A 27,062-nucleotide genomic window follows, 5' to 3' on the forward strand; every position below is an offset into this window, starting at 1 on the left:
AGGAATGGAAATAATGAATGTCCCCCCAACACATCCACACTCACAGCTGCCACACAGCTGTCAACAGCCTGCAGCTATTTACCACAAACGAACAAATCCTCCATCTAGACTGCATACAGGGCTTTTTTGAATAGTTTGCGGGTCGTTGCGTAAACAAACGCAAAGAAGAGCCCTTGACCAAACAAAGATTTAAAGCGGAGATACAGAAGAAGTAGAAGAGGACGCTGAGAAGCGAAGCAGTTCTGCTGACGGAATAAATTAGTGTTTGAGATAAGGGAGCGCGCTCCGTCGTACACGCGTGCGTACTCATTCACACACACACACACACACACACACATACAGACGCCCAGGCTGCGTGCAGCGCGCGCAAGTCTCGAGAGGAGGAGGAGGAGGAACCAGAAATCTTCCCTCATTTACTTAACATCACTTCCCCACCGCCGGGAAAGCAAACACGCTCCTGAAGCTGCAGAGGAAGAGAAGCGATATCGACGTGAGTGAGTGAGTGAGTGCAGAAAGCTGTCAGCACCTGGAGCCTCTCGACCGAGAGCTCGTGCCTCTTCGTCCTCTTCCTCATCTTCTTTGTCATCGGGAGCGCTCACTTTGTCACTGATTTAGTCCGGGACACTTGTGAGAAGTCTGCGGAGTCCTCTGGGAATGGAGACGCAACCGCTCTGACTGATAATCGGATTTTTTTCCAGCTGCTTTGTGAATAATGGTAAGTAAGAAATACTCTATCAAGCCGAAATGTTTGTTTTTTGTTTTTTTTCTGGTCAAAGCATTATATTTTATAAAATATCCTCACGAGCTCATCCGGAAATATTTGTGTTCAGCTCTGTTTGTGTTCGATTTAGATAATCTTGTAAATAAACATCACATGTAATCCACGATTATATCAGAACAATGGCCTCTAAATAAGCCGCTTCCACTGGTTTTTAATTATATGTGCCATCAAATCAAATGTCAACTCATGGTACGTTTACAATAAAAATAATAAACACGATATCCTATTGTATTGCATGTACAAACATTTACAATTTATTTTAATAACTTCACCTAATTAATATAAATATTAGGCCAATCCAATAATAACCACAATTGAAAAGGTGTGTTTTCATATCATGTGTGAGTATTTGAGACACCTACCAGACGTACATTGTTAATCCTTGAGGGGAAAACGAACCATAAAGGCCTCATACAAACACTAAATGCTTGCTGAACACATTCGTACAGTATAGCCAAATTATATTGTAATGCAGAAATAGGTAGGTTAATGTAAAAGTAAATATTTTCCACTTTTCAGTGTCGTTGGAAATCTTCTTGGCAGCTGCGGATACTGTCATATAATTTTCTTCTTCACTATTTAGCATAACTTTCTTTTATTTATTTAAAATCATTGTACATTGGGGAAGAGAACCCCCAAATCCATCATCAACAAATTAGTTATGTGTGTCTCCCTGAGACCTTTAAAAGAAGTGGAGGGGGAAAGTGTGTGAGGCCCCTTCTCTTAGATTGAGCTCCTTTGTTTTTCTTGGTGCTGCTGGTTAAATCTGTGCAACACTTCTTGCTTGGCTCAAGTACCGAAGATTACACTGAAATCACTGACACCCCCTCAGCAGCCACGCAGGGACCCTCATTAACTAAATTAGGGGAGCCTCGCTAAGCATTTTTTCAAAGGCTGGTATTCATATTTTTCAAGGACCCCTTCATGGCTCCAGACTAGAAACTCGCTCACTGTTTTTGCAACCGTTTCAATCACCTTTAAACATGTCTATCAGCCGCACAGTTGAGAAGCAAGGATTTAGTGGGGCCCTTTTGGTTTTTGAAAATGTAAATAGATTTAAAGCAAAGAAAAATGACATTGCACTTTCCTGTACAGGATAGATTTTCATGACATATCATTACATTTATTAGTTATGGAATATGTAAGCTCATAATGTCGCTTATTTTTAAAATTAAACTTAAATTAGCATTATTTGAACTATAACCTTGTTGGTTTTGCTTTTAGATGGACATCAGAGCTTTTTGTTTCATAATGAAATGTGTTTCCCACCAGCTCACACTCATTTCTGCTTTTTATCCTTGTCAGAATCAGTTATCTGAAATAAACCTGCAGGGGTATTGGCCAGCCAAAGTACGTTTTTTTTATTTAGATAGTTGCTGTATCAGATTCAGGTCTGTGACGGATTGTAAAATCGCAGTAAATCTCCTTTTGTATACCTGTATTTAAACCCCCACAGATACCGTCCAAGGGTCTTGATGGAGGGGTGTGTGTATGTGCTCAGACCACATACCGAAGGCGTGTGTGCTCGGGCGTGTTTGATTTAACACTGCGGTTCGTCTCTTAATAACATTAGGCCCCATTTCTGGACTGCTGGGCCGGGTCCCTCTCAGCCTCGCTCCCTCTCGCTCCTCAGCCTTCGTGGTTCCTATTACTAGCTCTAATAAATGTGAATAAGCAGCAGCCCAAAAAGTCCCGGGCTGTGGAGAATTCCCCATCCTGTAGCGCAAGGCACCCCCTCTTAAGAAAACACAAATTAATTCCAAACCGCTCTGTAGCCAAACGTTTGTGGAATGATACATATTTTCATAGGAAGCTCGGCTCTTCCTGACTTTATCTGCACCAACTTCATTATATGTCTTCACAGCCACACAGTTCTTGATGTCTTTTAGCTTCTGTGCATCTCTCTCCTCCTCCTCTTCTTCCCGGACTCTCTCTCTCTCTCGCTCTCTCTGTCTCTGTCTCTCTCTCTCTCTCTCTGTCTCTCTCTCTCTCTGTCTCTCTCTCTCTCTGGGAGTCAAACAGCCTGGCTGACTTGAACTCAAGGTTACAGCAGCAAGTCTGAAAATATATTCAATCCATCCCCTTTGTCCGAATTGTTCTCGTTCTATCCGTTATCGTTCTAAAAGCTGGACTGAAGAGTTTCATTTTGTGAGTCTGTTCAGTATTTGGTGCAAACAAGTTTGAGCCTTTTTTTTAGTTTCTGCTACTTTTTTTTGTTCTATGACACTATTGTACTCATTCACACAGTCTTTGTGTTGTTGCTCAGCTCTGTGAACAAATCTCTCCAAATGTGCACGCAAACGCCACGCTTTATGTTTGACAGGTGATCAAGGTGACGAGTTTCATTGTATAATAAAATGAACATATTATTTAAGCTGTTGAAAGTACCACAAAAAAGTTAACCAATCTCGCAAAGTTAGTTAGAATACAGTCTTCTTTTACGTGAGCACTGCATATTGTCAGAGGGCACTTTTGCGCATTTGTTAATTCCTTAATTTACTTGTCATTTGCTACTTTATTCTTTTGCATTTTCCTTTTACTAATCCATTAGTGTCCGGTCTTTTATTTAAGTTCCTTTCGTTATTTGTGTCTGAATCTGTCCGTATACCTCCTTGACGGGTCACCATGGAAATAAAGTAAAGGCGAAGTCTTCTCGGTTTTCATGGAACGAATGCTTCTGAACCTTATACAACTTCAGAAGAAGCAATCATGAATGTAGCCTGATATGTGCAGCTGTCTGCATAAACACAAAGCCTGACTAAATCAAAACTCCCCCAACTGTTCTTTGTAAAAAGTCTTTATTGCTGTCAAGAAAGGCATTAAAGCAACGCGGCAGATGGTGGAACGAAGACAACACGTATAAAGATGAGAAAATAATTCTGAATTACTAGCATTTAAAAAACGGTTTCATTTCCTCTCCTCGAATCCTTGCTTTTCTGAATAGCGTGTGTGTGTGTGTGTGTGTGAGTGACAGAGGCTCGACCAGGCACAAGCCATCGAGAAGTGGTGTCTGTTTTGTCGTGAGGCCTTGGACGTGTGCGTGTGAATCTGCATGAACCTCCATATGGTTAGTGAAACAAAAGCCCAGGATTGAAAAAAGATGTTGTGATTCTAATGGTGTATGACTTATCACACTTCCTTCTAAATGTCTTCTCCTCTCCCACCCTTCCCTCCCCTTTTTAATTCCCCTAAAGCCCCAGAGAGCACAGGGGGAGGCCTCTGTGTGTGTGTGTGTGTGTGTGTGTGTGTGTGTGTGTGTGTGTGTGTGTGTGTGTGTGTGTGTGTGTGTGTGTGTGTGTGTGTGTGTGTGTGTGTGTGTGTGTGTGTGTGTGTGTGTGTGTGTGTGTGTGTGTGTGTGACCCTGGGCTGTCAGCAGACAACAGCTGTCTCTCTAACCATCTCCACTCTCCTTATCTCATCTTGAGAATGGAGAAGCCACACACATTGCCGTGACCATATTTAAAAAAAATGTCGTGCTTAACAGCAGCTTGTGTACTTTCCACCAAAAAGAGAATTTAATCATTCTCTGTGGCTGTGGGAGTTTTCTTCGCTGTCAGAATATAGTTTTCTTGCCCACCATTTTCCATCTTTACTCATATCTTATAATACCTAATTTGTCCTGCATTCTTATCTCTCCGAAAAGGCATAAATCACCGGCTTGTTTTCCCTTTTCTCTCACTTTCTCTGTCTCTCACACACACACACACACACACACACACACACACACTTGCACAGTAAATCTAATCGTAAAGAAGTAATTGGACCTCAGTCCGTCTGTAACGCCTGTGAGCTTCAGCTAGCGAGCTCTGTCTGGCCAGCTGTTAGCAACTACGGCGGCCACCAGCCGTCTCCTGCTGAGGAGACTGATCGAGGGCAAAGCTTTTCATCCTAATGACTAATAAAGCAGCCAGTCTCAGAGTGTGTGTGTGTGTACATTTGTGTGTGTGTGTGTGTGTGTGTGTGTGTGTGAGAGTTCATTCGAGAAAAACAGGAGCAGTCATGCAGTCAGGCGTGCCTCAGTTTTGAGTGTGCGAGCGCGTGTGTGACCAGATGTTTTTTTTTTACCTGGGACAGACCACCATCTGACTGGGGTCAGCCTGGTCCTCCTACCCCACACCCGCTCCAGCGGGCTGCTGGGAGGTCTGCCAGCTGTCCCTCACTTTGACCCCTGTCCCGGGGCACTGGTTCTGGGGGAGTCGAGAGTCTGGGCCTTGGGGTAGGTGGTCCTTTCCCAGATTTGGCAATATTACTGGGGGAAAATAGTTTGTGATATAATGAGAGTGTGAGTGCCGGGTAATGTGGGCAGCGAAGGAGAGGGAAGAAGAGAATGTGTGCTGGAGAAAAACCGAGATAAAGACACTTGCATTGTGGAATAAAGAGGCTTTGACTACAGAGGGACAGAAGGGGGGTAGCTTCTGGCATTAAAGCAGTCTTGTTGCAGGGAGTTAGTCAAGTGGAAAAGAGAGGCCACCGAGTCTGAGAGGTAAAGTTACACAGTGCAGACAGAGTGGGCAACAGGTTCACTGCTGCCAGGGACTAATCGGAGCCCCTCGTAGAATGACTTCTGTTCTGTGTCTGTCATGATGTGACTTAACTGTTCATTCACTTTTAATTTGAAGATCTTCAGTATTAGCCAGGTGTGCGTGTGTTTCGGGTTATCTGAGGAAAGCGTTGCATAGAGTCTCCTGTGAGAGTTGAACCTGTCAATAAAGGGATTAGTCGCTTGCTGCGGTTTTTAAACTGGTTGCTCAAGTTTCTTAATTTCTGGTTGATGATGTAAACGTGATAGTAGCTGTGGACGTCCGCATGCTGGCTGTGTGAAACCGTATTGAGATGGGTCACCCTGATAATAAACAGGCGACAGAAACATGGAAACATCTTACTCTGGTGTTTTTTATGCCGTCTCAGCAAATGTCTGACTTGGTATGTGGAGTCAACAAAAAAGAATGTCTGGGTGCTGTTGACATTAGTGTTTTTTCCCAACATCAAAAATGAATAAGCACTGTTGCTCAGGTTTTTTGTTTAGTTTCTTTGCTGTCAGAAGGCTTTGTCTGTGTGTGAAAGGAACACTAAACTGTCGTGAATCAAGTATTAACAGTCAATCACAAAAAGGACCCCAGTTAGAACACAGCTAGTGTCCTTCAGTTAGTACACGCAGCAGTGACGTTACTGGCAGATAGCACACGTTCTGCTTATGTATGTATATGTCCTATAATATGATGCTAAAATATGCGGAGGGCACCCAAACACACACTTGGAATGTATTGGCCTGTTAATGAATTCTCTGGTTGCCGAGGTCGTGGTGGGTTGAAATGATCAACCCTCTGTCCATCTGTTAGTGGACCACCAGCATGGCTGAGGCTCTCTATGCACAGCTAATGTACCAATTGTGATTTATTTATTTTTTTAACTGGTTGAATTAACTGCTATTTGGAGGATTAACATTGTACTCCATAGAGTGCTGCAGGAATGAGTCCTGACAATCGTAAATGAGTCAGCTTTTTTTGCACTTCCGGTTCCCGTGTCTCGAAGTCAATAGGTTTTGGGTTAAATGGCTGAAATAAGGTGTGTGATTAACACAAGCTTAAAAGATTTGAACTTTTCATCCTACAATCTCAAATCTGTCAGTAAAGGCCCCTCTCGTGAATTTTGTCTTAAAACAGACGGTTGCTAACAAGTGGCTAAATGAGACAAAGCATCGTCTCGCCGACTATTCCGCCCTTCGCAGCCTCAATGCCGATTGCATTCGCTTCAAAGATGTATTCATTTGTGAAAAACAAACTTGCTGAACAAAAAGTATCAGGAACTTGTGTGTGGAAAAATCCCTTTGATTTCTGTCAAGGGAACCAGAGACGATGCTAACTTCTAGGTTGGTTTACAGAAAGACCTCATCCCCGCAGCACTCTATATGACGAGACACTTTTTCAATAGCATTGTTGGCACTGAAAGGCCGAAAATGTATTGGCATCCTTTTTGATAATTTATGAATCATTTCAGTAATTTTTCAAACCAAAAAAATCAAACATTACCTGGTTCTAGCTTCTTAGTTGTGAGGTTTTGCTACTTTTCTTTATCTTACATGATTAAAAAGAATAAAGAAAAATGAATATATTCGTTTTGGTATGTTGATCAGATGAAAAGCATTGCTTTTTGGCTTTGTGAAATTTTTCACAAATTTTCTAACATTTGATAGACCAAACAATCAACTTGTTTATCCAGAAATCTCTATTATTATTATTATTATTATTATTATTATAATAATAATAATAATAATAATAATAATAATAATAATAATAATAGATACAAAAGGAAAACAATCACCCGCATCGTGTATTGCTGAAAAATGTAATCAAACAGCAAGGGACTTTGTTGTTTTCAGCATGTGTTTGTTTATATAAATATGTGTTGTACATGCGACTTGGCAGACTAGCGAGTATATTATATGTCTGCATACGGTTTATTGAAGGATTATCAGGCTTAGGAGGACATGAGGAGTTTGCAGGGTCTGAAAGGGCTGGTTCTCTGTTTTTATTACTGTTAGATATAAGAGGTGTTGGCGTTTACCCTCTGAATATGGATGTAGTTTAAAATATTTATTAAAGGATAAAGCTAAAACTAATTGTACTGCTGTGTGCCAAAGGTGGTTAAAGAGAGCTGTCACTGGCAGATGGCACAGATTTCCACCACGAAGCCACTGATACTCAAATACTGGGCCCTTGTTCTGTCTTTTATCAGCGACTGTGTGAGAGAGAGAGAGAGAGAGAGAGGGTTTGTGTGCAGCAGTGAATCACTCCCCAACTTTGCCTCAGGCACTTCGGCAGACTGAGGGCTCCAGGTGGGGTCCCATATGGCCCGATTATAGACCAGCATGTCACCTTGTCCTGAGATCCACAGCGCTTCAATAAAAGGTCAAACCATCGGAGGGGTCACCGCAGCGGGTGCCCAGACCCTCACACGTCCAATCAAGACACTGACACAGCATACATACATACACGCAGTCTAACCAGACACACACACATCAGACACCTGACATAATATTCAAATCATTGTTGACAATGCACATAGTCTTCATATGAAATTCAGAGGAAAACATTAATACCAAATTCTGCTACGGTTATGCAAAGGAGAAGAGAGATGATGTTTTGTGTTACAATTTGGGAGGGATTTTTATCATTTCAAATATTTCTTACAGTATAATGCAGGGTTGTACTTACTGAGACGAATAATTCATTATTAATATATAATTCTGAGTTGTTTGCGTCAAACCTTCTGTCATTTGCTACTCAAGCTCATACAGCAAGGTTTAGTTTGGGAACTATTTCAGCTCAGCAATCACACATTCACCAAACGCTGTCCCACATTTTCAATAATTTGCTAATCATTGTTAGTTTGATAGTATCTTGTGTTTGTGTAATATTTCATTTTATTTAAATTGTACACGTACACTGACTGTTTTGGGGCGCTGTGTCCGACCACAACCGGCAATCAGCCATCGTGTGCAACGTTTGGTTATTGTTTCATTCTTCACACCGCTACTTCCATCACTTAAAAACAAGTACAACACTATGAATGCTTTTGACAAATGATTATCGGTAAGTCTGCGCTTTTTTTTTTTTTTTTATATCCCCGTATGAATAATTACTGCGTCTTATCCATCTTTATGGCGGCCGGCTTGTCTTCCTGCCGTTTGCGCGTGGCCGTTTTGAAATAGCTACAAAACCCTTTTTCCTTTGGCTGGACTGATACATGGACAAATTGGCCCATATGGATCAGTTTCGTGTCCTGTCATCGTTTCCTCACTCAACAGTTCAGTTGAACTACAGGTAAATCTGCACAAGCTCAGCGTAGTCCTTTAACTGTATCGAATGACATTTCAAGTTAAAGCACAATACGCCATCCTGTGATGTAATCCATCAGCACAAAGGCGAGAATTTGATACCCGTGAAAGAAGCAGTGGTCTAGCAGAACCCTGGGACCCAGGTGAAGCTGGTGGGACTGGCCTTGTGGCCCCGCGGCCCCCCCGTGGCCCTGCTGGGTTTGTTTTAGCTTCAGTTTCAGCCCTCGGCTCTCCACATCTCTGCTGAGCTCCGCTCGTCTTCCCTCCGGTGTCCTGCCGTTCCCATGGCCTTGTGCGCCCTCCTCCCAGGCCTCACCCTGAACCAGGAAGTGCCTTCCCTATCACACACAGTTTTTGTGTTTGTGTGTGCGTACATGCATGCGTGTGCGTGCGGGACTGTTGCAAGGATGCAGCTGAAGTCAAGAGGACTCGTCGCAGGCATCGCTTTCACTTTTGATCCCTGGGAAGTACTAGGAAATGCTAAGCACAGCAGCACTTTCCTTATTTTCCCTCCGTGCTGCAGGATCAGCGTTACTCTCTCAAGCTGCACAGTCTGCGCGAGACAAAGGTCAGATCAGGATCTCTGATGGCTGCAAGGTCTTAAGGGTGATTTCAAGTGCGAAGTAATCGGAAAACTATTGATGGACATGTGGCTTAGATTTAAAGTACAGATTTCAAATTTAATTGAAGCTAAAAATGAAAGATCTGTTGATGAACTTGAGGCTTTAGTTATAATACGACTTCCAATAATCGTCATACGGAGCCGATTAGATTCGGAATTTTTATCCAATTTGTATCTTGTTTACGCCCCTTGTGTTTTTACACAAAGCTAACTGACAAACAGTAAATCACCTACTTAGCATCACATTTACAGTCCGTTTTATTTATGTTTGTTTTACGGTCAATAACACAGATGTGCAGGTGGATTTTTGGCTGTAGAGTTGTTTTTTTGGCTGCTTCACGGTTGAAGTGCATTTATTGACTCAGAAAACACTGTGAGCTGTGTTGGGTGTTTTTAAAGGCGGGAGGGCAGCTCCATCAGCCGGAGCTGACGCAACGTGAGATGTGTTTTCTCGGCTATTCTGTGAATCCTGTTAATGACATGAGAACAACACAAAAGATACTCTAAGTCGTGTCAGGTTTTGTGATATGCCAGTGATGCTTCTGCTGACTGTCACAATTTCTGTCACTTTTCTCAGATAGCGTGTGCTTTTACCCCCCCCTCACCTTCATCTTCCCTGCTGCTGTAAAACCCCGCTGCCCCTACAATTCACGACTGTCATCTGTCTCTGTCGTTGTGTTGTCAGCCAGGTCAGAGGTCAGGCAGTTAGCTGCGGCTTTGCCAGATTGGAATGGCCCAGAGGCAAAGAGAGAGAGCGGGAGAGAGACATAGAGAAATGAAATAAATAAAGCAGTTTACGCTGTTGTGCATTGACATGTAGCACAAATAAACAAGATTTTGGAAGCTGAAGAATTGCTGCCATTCAGCCGCCGGAGCATCAGTGATGGTTGGCCATACTGTGTTTGTATGAGGTCTCTATCGTACCAAACTCAGAAAGCCAACATTGATCTTTTTGTGCAAGTTTCCCAAACAGTTGAACAAAGCTGACCGGCAAACTGTATTCTGAAATATTGTTGATATAAGATTTCCCCTCGTACACAGTACTTGAAAGCACAGTGTGGATATTGTCCACATACTTATATGAGTCGAGGACTTGACTTTTACCTCAATATTTCCCAGTACAACTTCTTTGACCCACAATACATCTTGCTCCACATTCTGTGGAACCTTGTGTGAGTCAGCTTTAGGACCTGCTGTCAAACAGACTGACCTCTTTCAGCTTCCTGCTCAGACTAATTCACGTGACATTGACCTTCTGGCCTCCAGCGTACTGAGCCGATACCTCCCCTTCCCTCTCTTCTTTTTTTTAACCTTTCTTCGCTCTCACTCTTTTATCCTTCCATACGTCTGTTAGTGGGGCCCGATGGAGAGAAATACAGGCAAAGAGATAGCCGCCTCTCTCCTGTCTCATCCTGTCTCCAGCCGTACATGAGAAGTTCTGCTGAAACCCACCCACTGCTGTTATTTAGAATTTGGACGGCAGCCTTGTGCTGGTTTGTTTCCTCGGCGGAGCGTCACAAAGACACCGGTGCCAAACAGCAGAGTGAGTCAGCATCGGCGGAGCATTTCTTCTATAATTTTGTTACCTGTCAGGTTCCTGTAACTCGTCATTTAACTGTCAGCGTCTCTAATGACTAACTCTTCACATCAAATGCCACATTCATCGTGTTCTCTGTCGTTGTGTCTACCCTTGAAACCATTCACCTCTTGAACTCTGTGCTTAGAGAAAATACCTGCTCCCCCTCCCTCCTCATCCTGCTGCAACAGGGCCGGAGGCACGTCGCCATGTGTCAGTCACCTGCATACCTGTGTGTTTGCTATTGTTTCCACAGGAGAGTTGACGGCTCGAGAGGAACCTGACTAACAGCGGTGTGACGGGGTATAGAGGATAAAGCTCTCTCTCCAGAGCCAGGTGAGAGGGCAAAAGTACAAAGGGGAAGAAAAAAAAAAGGAGTAAAGTGCTTTTGAGGAAAAGTGGCGGCTCACTGGAGTCACTGCAATCACCCAGTCAAACAGATTGTATCCTCTGAAAATAAAGCCCTGTATCGTGATAGAACTGGTCAGCGGGACTGCACACCCTCATGTTTGCAGTGAAATATTTGCCCCACTTATCAAGTATTTATAGTTTACTTGAATTATACAAAAACTGATATGAAATCATATCACGTTTTCGTTGGAGTGAGAGGGTCTCCTGCAGAACACAATTTCTCTGGAATTTTACAAATTAATAAATAATGCTGATGCTGATTAAATGTGATTTTAATGTCATGCTAATACGTGAGAGGCACTTAATTCGGCTCTATTAGATTCAAGTTGTATCTTATTAAAATCTCATTGTTTATTCCCGAGCTGCTTCCATTGTGTATTTTCTGACGGTGCCCGTTCTCGCCTCATTCACAGGGCTTCTTATCATCCATTTCAAACTCATCGTACCCACTGCAGGTGAGTTTTTTTCGAACATTTGTCACCGAAATTGAAAGTGGAATTGCATTACTATATTGTCACGTATTGCGATGCATGTCTGTGTTGTTTATATAAAATGTGGTGCAATTAATGTGATAGAAATCACAAGGAAACTGCCACATCATTGTGATTTGGCCTAAAACTATGTGATGTTCATCAAAAACTGAAAGGTTTTCTTCTCCTTAAATTAAGTCCAATCTCATTTTTTTGTAATTGTTCCAAACCATCTCTTCAGATTTAGCCGGCGTGAGCTTCCCAGCAGAGTTCCGTTTGTTCTGTTTCGTGGCATTAAAAGAGAGTGTTTGCATGTTTAGCGTGTTGTTCCTCACACTCGGTTCTAACCGTGACCAAAATAGATGTTCTATTGTAAGAGATGAAGGAAAAGAGAACTCGTCAAGAAAGGTTTCCTCATTACTTCTTCCCTTATTTTAGATCGGCTGAGTCATGGCTGCGTATGGGCAGACTCAGTACAGCCCGACCCTCCAGGCTGCAGGGCCGTACACACCGTACACTCACCACGCACAGGGCTACAGCGTGCCATCTTACAGTGAGTACAAACAAACATGCTGCCACATAGACGCATGCATTATCATCTCAAAAGCAAAGTGTTTGTGTAAAGTGATGGATTCTGCAAGTTAGTGTAGCTGTGTTTATTTACTGATGTGATGCTTTCTTTTGTTGAACTATGAAAGCAACAAGAACTAATAAAAATACAGCACATTGGACAACATTCAACTGGAAACGAATTCAGTCGCTTCACAAATAGCGGAACAAAAAAGAGGACACAAGGGGGGGACAAGTCAGGTTTTAATGAATACAAGAAACGGGCACATTGAGTGACATAGATTGATTGTTATACATATACCTTCAGTAGTATTGGTCATTGTTGTTGATCGATACACAGTGGAAATACAGACGTTAGTTAATAATACAAAATCAAAATGATTCACTTTTTTTTCTTTTTCTTGGTATGAATGTCTAAAAAACTGCATATTGGCTCGTTTGTTCATGAAACCAAACAAATTCATCTTGTTAAAGATAAACGGCTTCTCTCCATACTTAGACATTAAAACAGAAGACGGCCTGAGTCATTCTCCAGGGCAGACAGGAATACTGGGCTACTCTAACTTCAGCAGCACTCCTCCCAGTCAGAGTCTTTACAGCTACTCGCACACACACGGTGAGTCGGAAACACCGTACGCACTGAATGTACGGACACACTATCACACGCAAACCTCACATGCACCATCTTTGATTTCAACCTTGCTGGAAGGAGCTTCCATCCTTGTGCTGCCTTCCTCGACTCTTTTGCTCCTTTTCTCCTCTCCTCTCCTCTCTCCTCGTCTTTCTCTCTTTTCCCCTGCCACACCTGTTCTCCATTAGCTGCGGTCTGGACTCCTGGCGTCAAAAGTCTCCCCACCCCTCCTCTTTTCTCGGGGTCAGGCCCCCTTTCTCCACTCAGACCAACAACACAGCATGCAAGCGCTGGTGTCTGTTCGAGAGAAAGAGACAGTGAGAAAACGTATAGACGGAGAGGATGGAGCAAAGGAACAAAAACAAGAGTACAAGAGATGGGCAGAAGGTCTTTGCTGAAAAACAAAAACTCAAATGCATGCAGCTCTTTGCCAACGCATGGCCGTGTTTGTGTGACTGTGTGTGTGTGTGTGTGTGTGTGTGTGATCTGTGCTGTACACATTCCTCAGTCCTCCGGCGCCCAAAGCATGACTCGCTTAGTGCGACTTTATGGCTTTGAAAGCAGCATGAAATTGACCTTGTGTGTGAGAGGGGAGAGGTTAAGGTGCATTATACGGAGGGTGAGTAGGTTTAATGTTGCAGACTCGGGGGGGGGGGGGATGACCCTGTTTCCACTGTATGGATGAGACAAAGGAGAGACAAAACAGGATCAAACGGTAAACAGATGAGCTTTGCTGCTACATACTATATATCGCAGCTCAGTTATTTTACAAGTACAGTAATAATTGAAACATCTTTATTGCGATAGTATTTTCCTATTTTTGCAAAAGAAATTAGGTTTGACGTTTGGTTTTGCCCTGTCGGACTTAACTGGAATGATTTCAGGTCTCAGGGTTACCAGGTCTCCCAATAGAAATAAGGGCCAAAGTCTCCAGTTGTACTCTTGTCCAACAGTATTGCCTGAATCAAACCTGAAGTTTGTTCAGTTGTCGTAGAGATAATACAGTTGAGAACAAGTAGTACGTGAGTTGGAGATCGTGACTTCTGTTCTCTTTTCAGCCCTTCCCGAATAACTATAGTTTCCCATATCAGTTCCGTTTTCAAGAGAATATTCAGATGTCAGACATTATAGGAGAATGTAAATAGTCATGTAAACACACTTATGATGAAACCTCTGCTAAGCGCTCAATGACTGTTGAACCAACAAACTTTTTTTCCTTTTCTTTTGACAGATTTTAGTTTGAGTTTGAGAGACACTGTTCCTAAACAAAATTAATTTGTTTGAATATTTTTATGCATAAATCATTTGCGGCAAACTTCAAACGGTAATTAACTGCCGCAACAACCGAATGTTTGTAGGATTTCAGAATGTTTCCATGTCATCCAGTATACTGTACACAATGTACTAGCACGCACACACAGACACACACACACACACACACACTACAAAGACCATCGAAACATGTACTGTACACTATGCGTATACTGAAACCAAATGGGGACTATGGGAGCCTTTTTGTGTTTACTTAAGAGACCTCCTGAATTTTTCCTTCAGTCGCTTTGAAGATTGTTGTCCGGGAAGGTTTTAGTGTGGTTCTTCCGTTGAGTCATTTTTCTCCAGCTTGTCATGCACTGTGAAGGGGAGAAGAAGAAAAGTGGTGCAGAAGGAGGCAGTAGTGGACTGAAGTGAATCTTTAAAAACCTGGACCGTCCAGGTCATGAATCTGTGTTGCCCCCTTAGGGCAACTTGTTGCACAGCTAGCAGTCAAAACAAAACAAGGCAGGTCCTTCACTGAAAAGAATACTAAATCAGCTTAAAAACAATTGCCTCCCAGTACTTTATATAGAGACTATTACCTTCCTACTGCACAAAGCAAAAACAACACCCATTCAATCAACAGTACAGTTAGAAACAAAGCAATTATTTGTAAAGCTTAATTAACCTGTTTATTTGAATCCAGACACGCTAATTGCAATGCAAACAATAATCGGCTCACTCGGCTGTCACGTCTTGTCTTCCAGTCGCCACAAGGAGCCAGTCAATGACAATGCAGAGCCGCCTATTGACCTAACCTGCATGTCTTTGGACTGTGGGAGGAGCAGCCACACAGGGCTGCTCAAAGTTTTCACTTCTCCAGTGGAATATCTCAACCTCATCTACTTGGATTGGCACAACATTCTATTCAGACTTTTGTGGTTCCTGCAGGATTGATTGGCTTTTTGCGCAACTAGGAGGCTGAATTTTGTGGTTTTTGAGTGAAATATTTTGATAACTGTCGGACGGATTGTCATGAAATCAGCTTCAGACATTCATGTTCCACTCAGGACGAATTGTAATAACTGGAGATCCCTTCACTTTTAAGCTAGTGCCATAAACTTAAATTCGTGGCCGAATACCAATCAACGCCCAGCAAATGTTAGCAGCAAACTCAATGATAAACATTGTACCTGCCAACCATCAGCATGTTGTGCCGTTGTGCTTACGAACACCCTCTGAGAGCTGCTAGTGGTCTTGTTTAAACTTGGTCACCACTGTACCATTCTTGACCTTTTGAGATGTCCATCTAACGAGCGAAACGTAATGCTTGGGGGTTGCTTGGAGGAAGTTATTCCTGCCCTGGCTTGATTGGACTGATATGATTCCCAGAGCAGCAGCAGCAGACTTTCCCACCTGTATTGTTTTGCCAAACATAAATCTCACTCCCAGCACCTGCAGCACTGAGCTGTCAGTGAGGAAGGAGTCAAAGTTTACTGCTCAGTATTTCCTCCACACAATTTCACAGATCAGATCTTTTCATTGTGAAAATATATCCGAGGTTGATTCATTGATACAAGATGTAACCAGTTTGTAACTGTTCTCTATCCTGCATGATGAAGTATTTCCTAAAAGGTTTGACCTTTTGTCTTCTCATCACTTTTCAGGTGGTGGTATTTCGTCTGGAATTTTTCAAGGCACCCATGCAATCTCAAATTCAGCCCCGTTCAACTCTACCCAGCAAGTGAGTAATGTGACTTCTGCAAGATTGTTTGCTGCCAGGACATCTAAAAGGTTTCCCCAATAGGATACAGGAAAATATATCTGCTAAACACAAGAGACAGTCACACCAGCCGCGATGCCAAATGCCAGGACCACATTTTGCCACGATGACACACACACACACACACACACACACACACTCAAACAATACCAGCTGTCATGGCTGGTAACTATAGCGAACATGACAAATAATATCTAAATGCAGCTACTGTCTTAAATATATCATATTGTTGGACATCTCATTTTTGGAATATGAAATGACAATGGCTGTTTGGCTCCTTTGTTTACCTTTTGACAGGAGTTTTCGGCGTACTCAAGCTACAGTCAGAGTCAGTACTCTCCGTATTATAACTCTCATCACTACAACAGCCCCTACCTAACCAGCAGCAACATCAGCCCGGCTGCCGTCACAGCTCCGGTAGCCTATCAGCATCCAGAACACCCCGTCATGCTGCCCAATCACAGCCCAGAGTCACACACAGGTAAGGAGGGACAAACCACCTGCGCTTTTTTTTGTTAGTGTTGCCACATACACAAGCGAAGCATATCATGCCAACCCGTCTTATAGATTATTATTGTGTGTGTGTGTGTGTGTATATATGTATGTATATATGTGCCTTTTGAAGAATGTCCTAGCTTTGTTTGAGTGATTTCTGTGGATTGATTTCTATGTGCCATTGTTTTATCATTGTGGTGTAAAGGATATTAAAAGGACATTCCAGTTGTTTAGTACTGCACAAAATTGGGTGACATTCAAGAGACAGATTTTTAAAAACAGTAAACATTTTTTAGTTGCATAGACTGAGGTATCATAACTTTTAGTCTTTTGTGTGCCTTCCAAAACATCCTACACTTCCCAAAATGCAACTCAATAGCATCTTTTGTATTCTCCATGAGTCCCATGCTCGTGAGTTTAGAAATTTAAGTATGAATCTTTAAAAAAAGTTTGTTTTATAGAGACTGATATGTGTGTGTGTGTGTGTGTGTTCTAGGAGAGTACCACCCGCCACCCAGCCCCCCCACACCAGGTAAAGAGGAGGTTCCAGCACGAAGGGGGTCAGATGGGAAGTTGAGAGGGAGGAAAAGAGTCAGTGACCCCGCTCCACCTCTGGACTCTGATATCGAGGTAAACACACAGTGTTGTCAGTAATTCTCTTCAATATTTTTCTTTCTCTCTCTCACACACACACAAACGTTCATGAGGTTAACATTACATATCTGTTATTTCACTGCAGCGTGTGTTTATCTGGGACCTGGATGAAACCATCATCATTTTCCACTCGCTCCTCACGGGAAGCTTCTCCTCACGATTTGGCAAGGTACGGTGATACGACCCCTCCCTTTGTCATTTACTGTAAGGAGCTCGTTCTTTAGCTCATCGCACTTTCACAACATTGCATCATAAGGTAGGTCGGCGAATGGTACAAAACCCTCGCAGCAACAATCTAATCTTGCTTTAGTCAGTTTACCCTTTGTCTCCGTGATCAAGTGCTTATTTGACTAACATTCAAAGGTTTGGCCGCCTGAGCCGAGTCCACGACCTTTTGGGTCTCATCCCTGAGCATTTTCACACGCTGGCTGTTTTGCCTTTCTGCCCTCTTGTTTCTTTTCATTATGCACCGGGGCTGTTTAGTTACCCCGGCATCCTGCGGCGTGATTGACAGCCGGTGGGACCTTTACATAACAGACAGGCAGCTGACAAGGGACGGCCAGTGGTGCGTTTCTTGGTTTTGGCCGGGGATGTGTGTTTTGAATTCTCACTGTCCCCCTGCGGGTTGACACAAGGCTGATGGGAGTTTGAGAGAAGCGTCTCTGATCGGTTCAGCCCTCGGCAGGCCATGCATGCCGTTGTTTCTTTTTCTTTCTTTTTCTGCCACGGAGAGAGAGAGAGCGAGAAAGGGGCGGGGTGGGGTGAGTTAAGAGGAAAAAAAGGAGGAAGAAACAACGAGAGAGAGATAGAGCGAGAGAGTGGATGTGTTGAAATGTGACTCATGTGCCAAAAATTCCTGATTCCACCCAAACACCCCGCTGCTGGAGCTCAGTTGTACAGACTCTGACATCAAAACTCAAGACACGCAGCTGAGGAACGACATGAGTGACAGCGGAAAAACAGATGAACAATCCCAAGCATCAAGACGGCTTACAAGCTAGCAACAAGTTTCTCCACTTCACCGTGTTGTGTCCCTCTTTCTGTCTACTTTCAACAGCCCAGGCTCGTCCCATTAGGGCCAGCCTATTAAACTCTTATCATGAACAAATGTTTTGGACCTTTTACGTAAAGACAAGTCTGGGCCCAGCGTGCAGGAAAAACGAATGTGTGTGTTGAAAGACGGTTGTTTTCACCAGCTTGGCGAGCTAGCGGTGAATGGAGATCCACATGAGGAGCTGATTCCCGTGTAACAGCTCCTCCGTTGTCTCATCTATCATACAGCACCGCTCTCTGTCCTCTAGTGTGTTTTCCATATCGAACATCCTGCATAAGAGTAAAGGTGAATGTTTTAGGTGCTTTTTTTGTGTGTTTTTCTCGCTTCCCCGGGATTATCAGGAAGAGGCTTTTATTCGTCCCTCTGTATAGAACAGCCCTCGTGTTTGAGGACGGTGATTATAGATAATTATTTCAATTATTAGACAAGCAGAGCAATCCTTTCTTAAGCCCTTTAGCCCCTCCTTCTTCATCCTTTCCATTCATCTCTTCCTCTTCTGTCCAGTGTTTCTCAATCCTCCCCCGAGTCATTTTCTCCTTGTCATCCTCCTCCTCCTCCTCCTCTCCCTCCTACTGAACTTTTTCCACCCTTCTTCCTCAATTATCTTTTACACCTTGTTTTGCAGGGGGGGGGGGGGGGTTATTTAATTGTCATGATTTACCATTCATGTGTCATCGAGCCCATTTTGAGCCAGAAGGCAGCTCTCTCTTGTTGCACTAATCTAGCATTCACCTTTGGCTGACACCACTCTGCTTCTCCTGTCTCGCTGCCAAAGACGAGCCAACGCTGCCATCAAAACAACACTGCGCTCATTACACACACACACACACACACCTGCTTTTGTAGTCTTGAACAACACACCCACGCTGTTTGTCAGCCAGACAATTTATGTGTTTTTTCTGGATGATTTATCATTTTCTTATTAGCCAACAACTGAAGTTGGTGTAGTGCAACACCTGCGTGTTTGGTTGGGTTTTTTCCAATGCCAGAGAAGAGAAGCCAGGTGGTGTGAGGTACTGATAGAGTAGGAACAGTAAACGCCTACAGACTTACGGTTGTGTTCTAGATCTTCTTATGTATTTTTCCCATCATTGCCATTCATTCAGTCTGATCATTTACGTGACATCTATGTGAAAATCAAAGAGGAGATTCTCGAAACTTGCCAGAATTGTGTCCATCGATTGCAGCGAACATCAAGTCTCCGTTCATTTTTGGCCAATAACTCATCATCAACTGTTGGATGGATTGACTGATGGATTACATTTTTCACACATGTTCATGTTCATGTTCCCAGACAGAGGGAATTGTGATCACTTCAGGTTAAAATGTCTATTTGTCCAAATACCTGCAAAACTAATGAAATTCCCATCAGCCTCAGTTGTACTTTGTGTTTGGTCCTAGTTCACAAATGTTAGCATGCTATGAAGCTAAACTAAGATGGTTAATTACAACCTCACAAAGGCTGGTCCGCTGGCGGGGTCTTCGTCTTGTTGGTGCGTTTACATCGTCTTTGCATGGTAAAGCAATTAAAAAGCATTGGTTGGCATAAAATATTCGTAGTTTAGGAACTAAAACTTGCAACAAAAATAACCCGGATACGGCTGGTTAAGCCTTGAGGAGATTGGATGAGATTATAAAAGTGTTACTCATAGTTTTTCACCAAGTTTAATCCAACAGTCTGCAGTAAATAACATGTAATGAATCAGGAAAGTGAGCTAGTGTAGAGAGATGGAGGGGGAATTGGTGAGCGAGATGAAGCCAAAACAAGTTAGAAAAGAGTTTGTGAAGATAAGAATCAGCAGAGAGGTTACGCAGATAGATATTTACCCTTGCCTCTCCCTGAAACCTGTTTATGTCAATCCAGTTGATGAGTTTGCAGAGGACGTGAAAGGAAAGCTGTTCAGGGAGACAAGCAGGCGGCTGCACTGACAGGGCCAGAATACAGAGAAGAGTAATGATGTTCAATAATCCAATTCAACTGATTATTCACTTAATGCCAAACCTCTTAGACCATCAATCTCAGCCTGAGCTCATGACTGTGTTGTTGATTCACTCGTTATTACGGGTGCAGCCCCGGAAATGATAGAGAGACTGTTTCTGACACAATCTTTCATTAAAAACAAACTGTAGTTTACAGAGTAGCTTTCTTTCATTTGAATGTGTTGAAATGGATGTGACTGATGAAGAGATAAGAGTCTTTACTCACCCGAGGAGGAATTCGTCACCTCAGTATATACACACACACACAAATATATACTGAACATCAATGCTATGACTTCTGACATGAATTATGTTTAATTGTGATTCAAAAAGCCAAAGAGAATGCATGAATGTACACAATTGTAATTGCAGTAGAACTGTGAGGTTATTAATCGTAGGGTGTGTGTGTGTGTGTGTGTGTGTGTGTGTGTGTGTGTGTGTGTGTGTGTGTGTGTGTGTGTGTGTGTGTGTGTGTGTGTGTGTGTGTGTGTGTGTGTGTGTGTGTGTGTGTGTGTGTGTGTGTGTGTGTGCGCACGCACGCCCATCAGGACTCCTCAAAAGCTGTGTCTCTTGGTTTGTGGATGGAGGAGATGATCTTCAACCTGGCCGACTCGAGACTCTTCTTCAATGACTTGGAGGTGAGTTTTTATAACATTTGATTGAGAATTGACTCATCAAAAAAAGTGCAAGGGAAGCATGTTTGGTACCTTTTGTCCCCTTAAACAGGTCATTTGGACATAATGCCATAATTCACACAAAAAACACTTACATATTTCATATTTCCATTGCAGCGCTCTGTGTCTCAGTTTTTTTTGCAACTTGAATGTTTTTTTGGGGGAGGGGGTTATCTCAGATTTATTTCCAGTAAGGTGGAAAATAGCAGCAGTAAGAACATATCCAACAGTATAAGCTGGCACACCAGAAGATCTTCCCTGCAACAGCCGAGCAGGAGGTTTGACATTTGGGTGCTATTTTCTCACTTGGCACAAAGCACAGTAGCAGTCATTGTCGAAATCCCCTCACACAGCATCTGTCCTGTATTAATTCTTACTACAGCATTTTCCAAACAATTTGCCCTCCTCAGTTGAGCCAGAATATTCAAAGAAAGGGGTTGTTAACTGCTGGCATAAGTGCTTTTACAGTGAGACCCAACTCGCTGCCTAAAAATCCACCAAAGTTAACATGGACATTGGTGCAACCTCTAAAAACGGACTCCTCAAGTAGTCATTCAAGCGCCGTTTTACAACCTACTAGAGACTGAAAAGGTTTTTGCGTTTTTCATCCTGAATTCCATGGCCTTGATCTGACAAAGAAAAAAGATGAGAGAGGGGGAGAGGGGGAACAAGTACACTTTGTGGTGTAATTATAGGTGTGTGTCTGAGCATCCGAGAGGAAAATTAGTCAAATGGGAGGAGGAGCAGTCGAGAGGAGGGAAAGCAGCCAACAAAGCCATTTGCAAACCCGGTTCTTATCCCGTCTTTTGTTGTCAGGGCTCAGTAAACCTCTAAAGCAGTCGGCCACAGCGGGCTGACAACTGCCGTTAAGTCTTGAGGTACAATTATCCCGTCCTTCCAATGTCAGGAGCTACATCAGGGGCTACGAGTTGTATCACTGCTGTCGGAACTGAAATACCTCCAGAAGATCACATAATTGTAATCGGCATGCATGCATGCCTGATTAATCAAAGTAAGAAATTCCAGTTGAACCTTTCCTTAAGAAAAAAAACGGATACGAGTAGATCACTGTGGCTGTCTTCTACTTAATTTCCAGCTTTTGAAACTGGATTCAAATGAGCATGCTATGTCGGGGCTGAGTGGAGCTGCTCTGACTGTATGGTCACTATAGCGGCTTTGGAGGAGGGTTGCAGCCTTTGGAAATTGAGTTCTATAGAGATAGGTAGGCTGTCTAGCGTAAGATGGCTGAAAGGTGATAGGAGACCCTGTCTGTTCTTGGTCGCTGGGTGACAGCTAGAATTATGTGAAAGATTGCAGGACTTGGAGGCTTGCAGCTGGACTACAGACCAAGTCTTTGTCAGACATACTTTGTGTATTTCCTCCTGGCCAACTATGATGGATTGATGCTCCTTGCTTTTGTTTTTCTCCTAAATATCCAATTTTAATAACTATTTCAAGATTTAACTGCATGTTGCTGAAGGTGATTTGGTCTTAGCCACGCTTTCAAGTTTCAGTGTGGTTTAAATCCCTGTGGTCTGATTGGTTGCTTTAAAATCCAGTGGAGAGGAACAACATGTACACCACTGTGCTTGTCAAAGACAATAGGCCTTTCTTCAGTGGATTTTTGAAACCAAAATGTTGGACGGCCTATGAAAAAATGCAGATTTACTTTACTTTAAAGAACTTACTACGTGGTTACACCAGAATCGCACAGCCGTGTTGACTGTCCTGTGTCTCCGGCGCCTCGCTGTCCCGTGTCCTCACATCTTATTTCCTTCTTCCTTGTCTTTTATGTCTGCTCTTCTTTTTCTTTTTCTGTAGCTGCTATCACTCCCGCAGGCTCCCCTTAAAGACAAGAGACCTGCCTGTACAGGGCTCCACTCTGAAATGGATCTCTTGATATATCCGCTCTCCTTTTTCATTTCCCAGGAATGTGACCAGGTTCATATTGATGACGTGGCATCAGACGACAACGGACAGGACCTGAGGTAAAGGGGCGGCTGTGTTACTGTACTTAAAGCTCTGCTGAGACACTCCTCTGCTGTGGCTTGTAAACCCGACTTGCCCTCTGAGTTTTAGTGCACATGCGGAAAAACAGCAGGGAGATGAGACAAAGAGTTTGTGCGTGTCTGTGTGTGTGTGCTCATGCATGCAAGCATGTGCATGTCTTTTTATTTTCCCGACTTCCACAGCCGTATAATATGTCACAGGGTTATCCAACGCGTTCGTTTCTCATCAAAATATCTCTTTATCATTCCCTCTGTCGGACGTTTTATTGCTAAACTTGTTGAAGCACTTTAGGATGCTTTTAGGAGAAAGAGCCAGACTGTACCAAAGTACATTTGTAGAAGTATTTATTTCATTGAACTTGGCCCGTCTTCATTCTCAAAGATGTTTTTATATTTATCCTAGCTGCGCTGAATGTTCTTCATGATTTGTTAGCGACAAAGCTTTTTCATTCACAGCTCAAACTCAGCGTCGACCATTTTCATCTTTACAGCGCTCCTTGTCCCTGACATTTCCGTGGTTACACTGGCACGCACCCTAAATTTGATGAATGTTTTAAGCGCTGCCTACTTGTTCATCACCTGAATCGCTTACAAGAAACTGTATCTGTTAATATATAGCTGTACCAGCTCTTAAAGCATCCTCCCCTGAAACACCAATGATGGTGCTGCTATAAGATGCTCTGGAAAAATGCAGTTTGTGTCTTTATGATCTGTTTCCTGTGTTGCGATCCTGCAGCACTTACAACTTTGGGTCGGACGGCTTCCAGAGCCCAGCGGGGGCCGGCTCTCTGTGCCTGGGGTCAGGAGTCCACGGAGGGGTGGACTGGATGAGGAAACTGGCTTTCCGGTACCGCAGAGTCAAGGAGATCTACAACACGTACAAGAATAACATTGGAGGTGGGCCCAGCTGCCATTTTATTTAACACTGCTGTGTACAGACAACGTAGATATTTAGATTAGCCTGTTTTCTCTGAGGTTTAATAAGGATGACATGCGGTAAAATAATATCAAATAATGAAAGAAATGAACAGTAAGATAATGTTGTGATTAATATCGCTATAGACACAATATACATTATTTATCTGCTGCTAGAGTTCAATTTGAACTCAGCTCAGCTTCAGACCGCAGTGATTTGTCTGGGTTTTCTCTTTTTTTTTATTTCTTTTTTTTTTTGCTGGTACTGTGTCGAGTTATACAAGCTTCCTGCTTCAGAAAAGTACATTTTGTATTTTTCAAGCTCCAGCTTGTGCATCAGCTAAACCTCTATTGGAGACGAAAATGCATGTCCATTTGGGGTGTAACGGTACGCATATTCGTATTGAACCGTTCGGTACGAGGCTCACGGTTCGGTACGCATGACGAACCGAATAAGTTTGAAGAAAAAAATAAAATAAAAAAAATATTTTTATTTTTTAAAAACCTGTATTTAACCAGGTAGTCCCATTGAGATTAAAAATCGATTTTGCAAGATGTAAGTAACAATACTACATAACATTAAGGAGCAGTTTTTGTTTTTTATGCTTATGTGTTGCTAAGAAGACACCCCAGAAGATGAGTCACTCAGGTATAGTTCCATCATTGTTCAAAGTCAAAGAATAACTTTATGATGTTAGTTGTAATGAATAAATATATTTTAAAATCAAGTACATTTCTCTGACATTTATAGTTTTCTACTGTACCGAACCGAACCGTGAATTTTGTGAACCGTTACACCCCTAATGTCCATAAACACCTGCTCCTTCCAATAGTGTAAACACAATACGGTTCATTACTGGCGCATTACCTGTTCCATTAATTGGATCATGATGTGGTGAAAAAGAAGCCAGGTTTCGTTTTGTCAACTCTGATAATGAGTCAGAAGTTGTTGTTCGACGGGCCCTTGTGCGCTGCTGATTACAGCTGGCTGCGTTACCGATGCTGGAGACCATCTGTCTGAGGCTTTGGTTCGAGGATGTTGTGTGAGAGTCGTCCGACCAAAGACTGCAGACAGTCCTGCTGTCTAAATAAGGTCTTGAAACGTCTCACTAAATTAGATTTCTTCATGCATCGGAGCTTTCACAAGTTCATGTCCTCCCTGTTTTGTTTTTCAAAGACTGACCGTCAAGCTTGTGCTTCTCCCTGATGGGCAGGTTTGCTGGGCAGCCCCAAGCGAGAGGAGTGGTTACAGCTGCGGAGAGAGATGGAGGTCCTGACTGACCTGTGGCTGACCCAAGCACTCAAAGCCCTGGCTCTCATCAACTCGAGGTCAGTGCATGCTGCCACGGCTCGATTTACACCGGCAGCTCGATTAGCTGCTCGCTGCTCAGTATTTAGTTGAATTAGGATTTGTCTGGATCAACGCCCTTCCTTGGTGTGTCATTTAATGAGTCGTAACTTAACCGTAGTTTAAGTCCTTGTCTGTCCTGTTTCCAGGCCTAACTGTGTGAATGTGTTGGTAACCACCACCCAGCTCATCCCAGCCCTCTCCAAGGTGTTACTGTACGGCCTGGGCGCAGCTTTCCCCATAGAGAACATCTACAGTGCCACCAAGACAGGTGAGGACAATTTACCAAAGAAGGGTTCAGAGATAGTGGCAATCATGAAATGAATCAAAAAATGATTTCTTCAAAGCTACTCTTTCAACATTTTTAACTCTGACATGTCCCTCTTTCTGAAGGCAAAGAGAGCTGTTTTGAGCGTGTCTCTCAGAGGTTTGGCCGGAGAGCAGTGTACGTGGTGATAGGAGATGGAGCCGAAGAAGAGTCTGTGGCCAAGAAGGTACCGCTCAGTCTGTGTTTTAGGACTGTGACTGCTGAAACACGGGCCTCAACTAATCAGTTTAGCTCTAAGACACCCTGGATTTCTGCCGCTTGAGTCTCGTAGCTTGTTTTTTTACATATCATCTTTGCATTGAAATGTCAGACATTTTCCATGGTTTTGGCAGTTTGGCAAATCTCTTTTGCATTAAGCTTTCGTACATTGTAGGCCAACATGTTATCCACGTGAACTTGATCACATGCTGTAATTCCCCTCCAAACCACAGTTCATAATTCACATCTGCACTGAATCTGCAGCGAAAAGTTGGCTTGCCTTAAGTTAGCATGTTTTACATTAAACCTGCATTTCATTTTTATTCCATTTTTGTTTCCACAGAAGAACATGCCGTTCTGGAGGGTGTCCTGTCGAGCCGATCTCGAGGCTCTGAGCCATGCACTGGAGCTGGACTACCTCTAGAGGGCGCCAGCTGTCACGCTCTGCTCTTCCAACTCAATCGTGAGACTCTCCTGAACTCCTGAGTGCAGCTCGGAGGTGAAGCTGCTCCCAGAAACTGATACGGTCTCACTTCAGGTCTGGCAAAAGGCATTTGATCCCTAATGAGCACCCAGCCGGACAATTTCACTTTAAAGCCAAAGGAACTGTGAGGATTCGGAAGCGAGGCTGCAAGTATATCTGAGACACATGAACCCAAAAGTGCTGGACCAAAATAAAAGACCAAAGACAAATAAGGGATCAAAGCTTCATAACTAACCCCAGGGAACTATGGTTAATACTGCAAATACTTTTTCTTTTTTAAAATTCAGTTCATCTCAACTTCATGAAAGGTGTGTCCCACTTTTGTACACAAAAAAAAGTGATGCACTGAATGCAAAATTGTACATCCTGTTTATGGAACACAGTGAGTATGTCTGCATGGATAACAAGTTGAGATTGTTTGTTCTGCTGTGTCTTTTTTTAAATTTGTCGTGAGACTAAACCCGTTTTCCACTGACCGACACCATTTTAAAGACCGAATTAGAAACGAGACTTAAAATGATGATGTCACGTGGGGTCGATTTTTGCCTTCATTGTTATTTTAGAATTGTTTTATTCACGTTGGCTAGGAAAATGTCAGATAATATTCTCCTCATATGTAGAGGCTATTTAAAATAGTCTGATTGTATTTTACCATCATAATGTGAGCTATTTATTATTGGTTTAAATTTACAACACAATGAGGTATAAACAGTTTGGGAGTGCAGCATAAAAATATCCCCTTCAGAGACCAAAACTACGCTCTTGTAAAAATGTTTTGATAAGACGTTGTCTTGAAGATGTTGTATTGTAGGCCGGTGCTTGAATCCGTACTTTTGATTCTGGGTTGTACATGTTGTGTTCTAACTCTTCTTCTCTTCTCTCCCGGTGTAATTTCCTAAATAACCTGTTTGTAATATAGATGAACTGGTTGTGCATGTGCCGATTACTTTGCCTGTCAGCTTAGCTATGATTTGTATATAATGCTTTA

General features: G+C 42.8%; 1 protein-coding gene across 1 annotated transcript; it reads left to right on the plus strand.

Annotated features, from left to right (window-relative positions):
* Window positions 1-500: 500 nt before the first annotated feature.
* Window positions 501-27,027, plus strand: eya2 (EYA transcriptional coactivator and phosphatase 2). The gene is made up of 16 exons (XM_079265890.1): window positions 501-715; window positions 11,073-11,152; window positions 11,641-11,682; window positions 12,136-12,250; window positions 12,767-12,883; window positions 15,820-15,896; window positions 16,233-16,416; window positions 16,927-17,060; window positions 17,170-17,253; window positions 20,667-20,756; window positions 22,722-22,780; window positions 23,538-23,698; window positions 24,931-25,045; window positions 25,214-25,335; window positions 25,458-25,558; window positions 25,934-27,027. The coding sequence occupies exons 4-16, from the start codon at window positions 12,148-12,150 to the stop codon at window positions 26,012-26,014; spliced, it is 1,428 nt and encodes a 475-aa protein (XP_079122016.1). The 5' UTR covers window positions 501-715; window positions 11,073-11,152; window positions 11,641-11,682; window positions 12,136-12,147; the 3' UTR covers window positions 26,015-27,027.
* The last annotated feature ends 35 nt before the right edge of the window (window positions 27,028-27,062 follow it).

This window comes from Melanostigma gelatinosum (genome assembly GCF_949748355.1).
Source record: "Melanostigma gelatinosum genome assembly, chromosome: 3".
Lineage (NCBI taxonomy): Eukaryota > Metazoa > Chordata > Actinopteri > Perciformes > Zoarcidae > Melanostigma > Melanostigma gelatinosum.

Excerpts from the sequence above, each read along its gene's own strand:
- eya2 (XM_079265890.1), top strand. The coding sequence starts at position 12,148 with ATGGCTGCGTATGGGCAGACTCAGTACAGCCCGACCCTCCAGGCTGCA. Across the intron at positions 12,251-12,766 it reads CTACAGCGTGCCATCTTACA|ACATTAAAACAGAAGACGGC; the intron begins GTGAGTACAAAC and ends CTCCATACTTAG. Across the intron at positions 15,897-16,232 it reads CGTTCAACTCTACCCAGCAA|GAGTTTTCGGCGTACTCAAG; the intron begins GTGAGTAATGTG and ends ACCTTTTGACAG.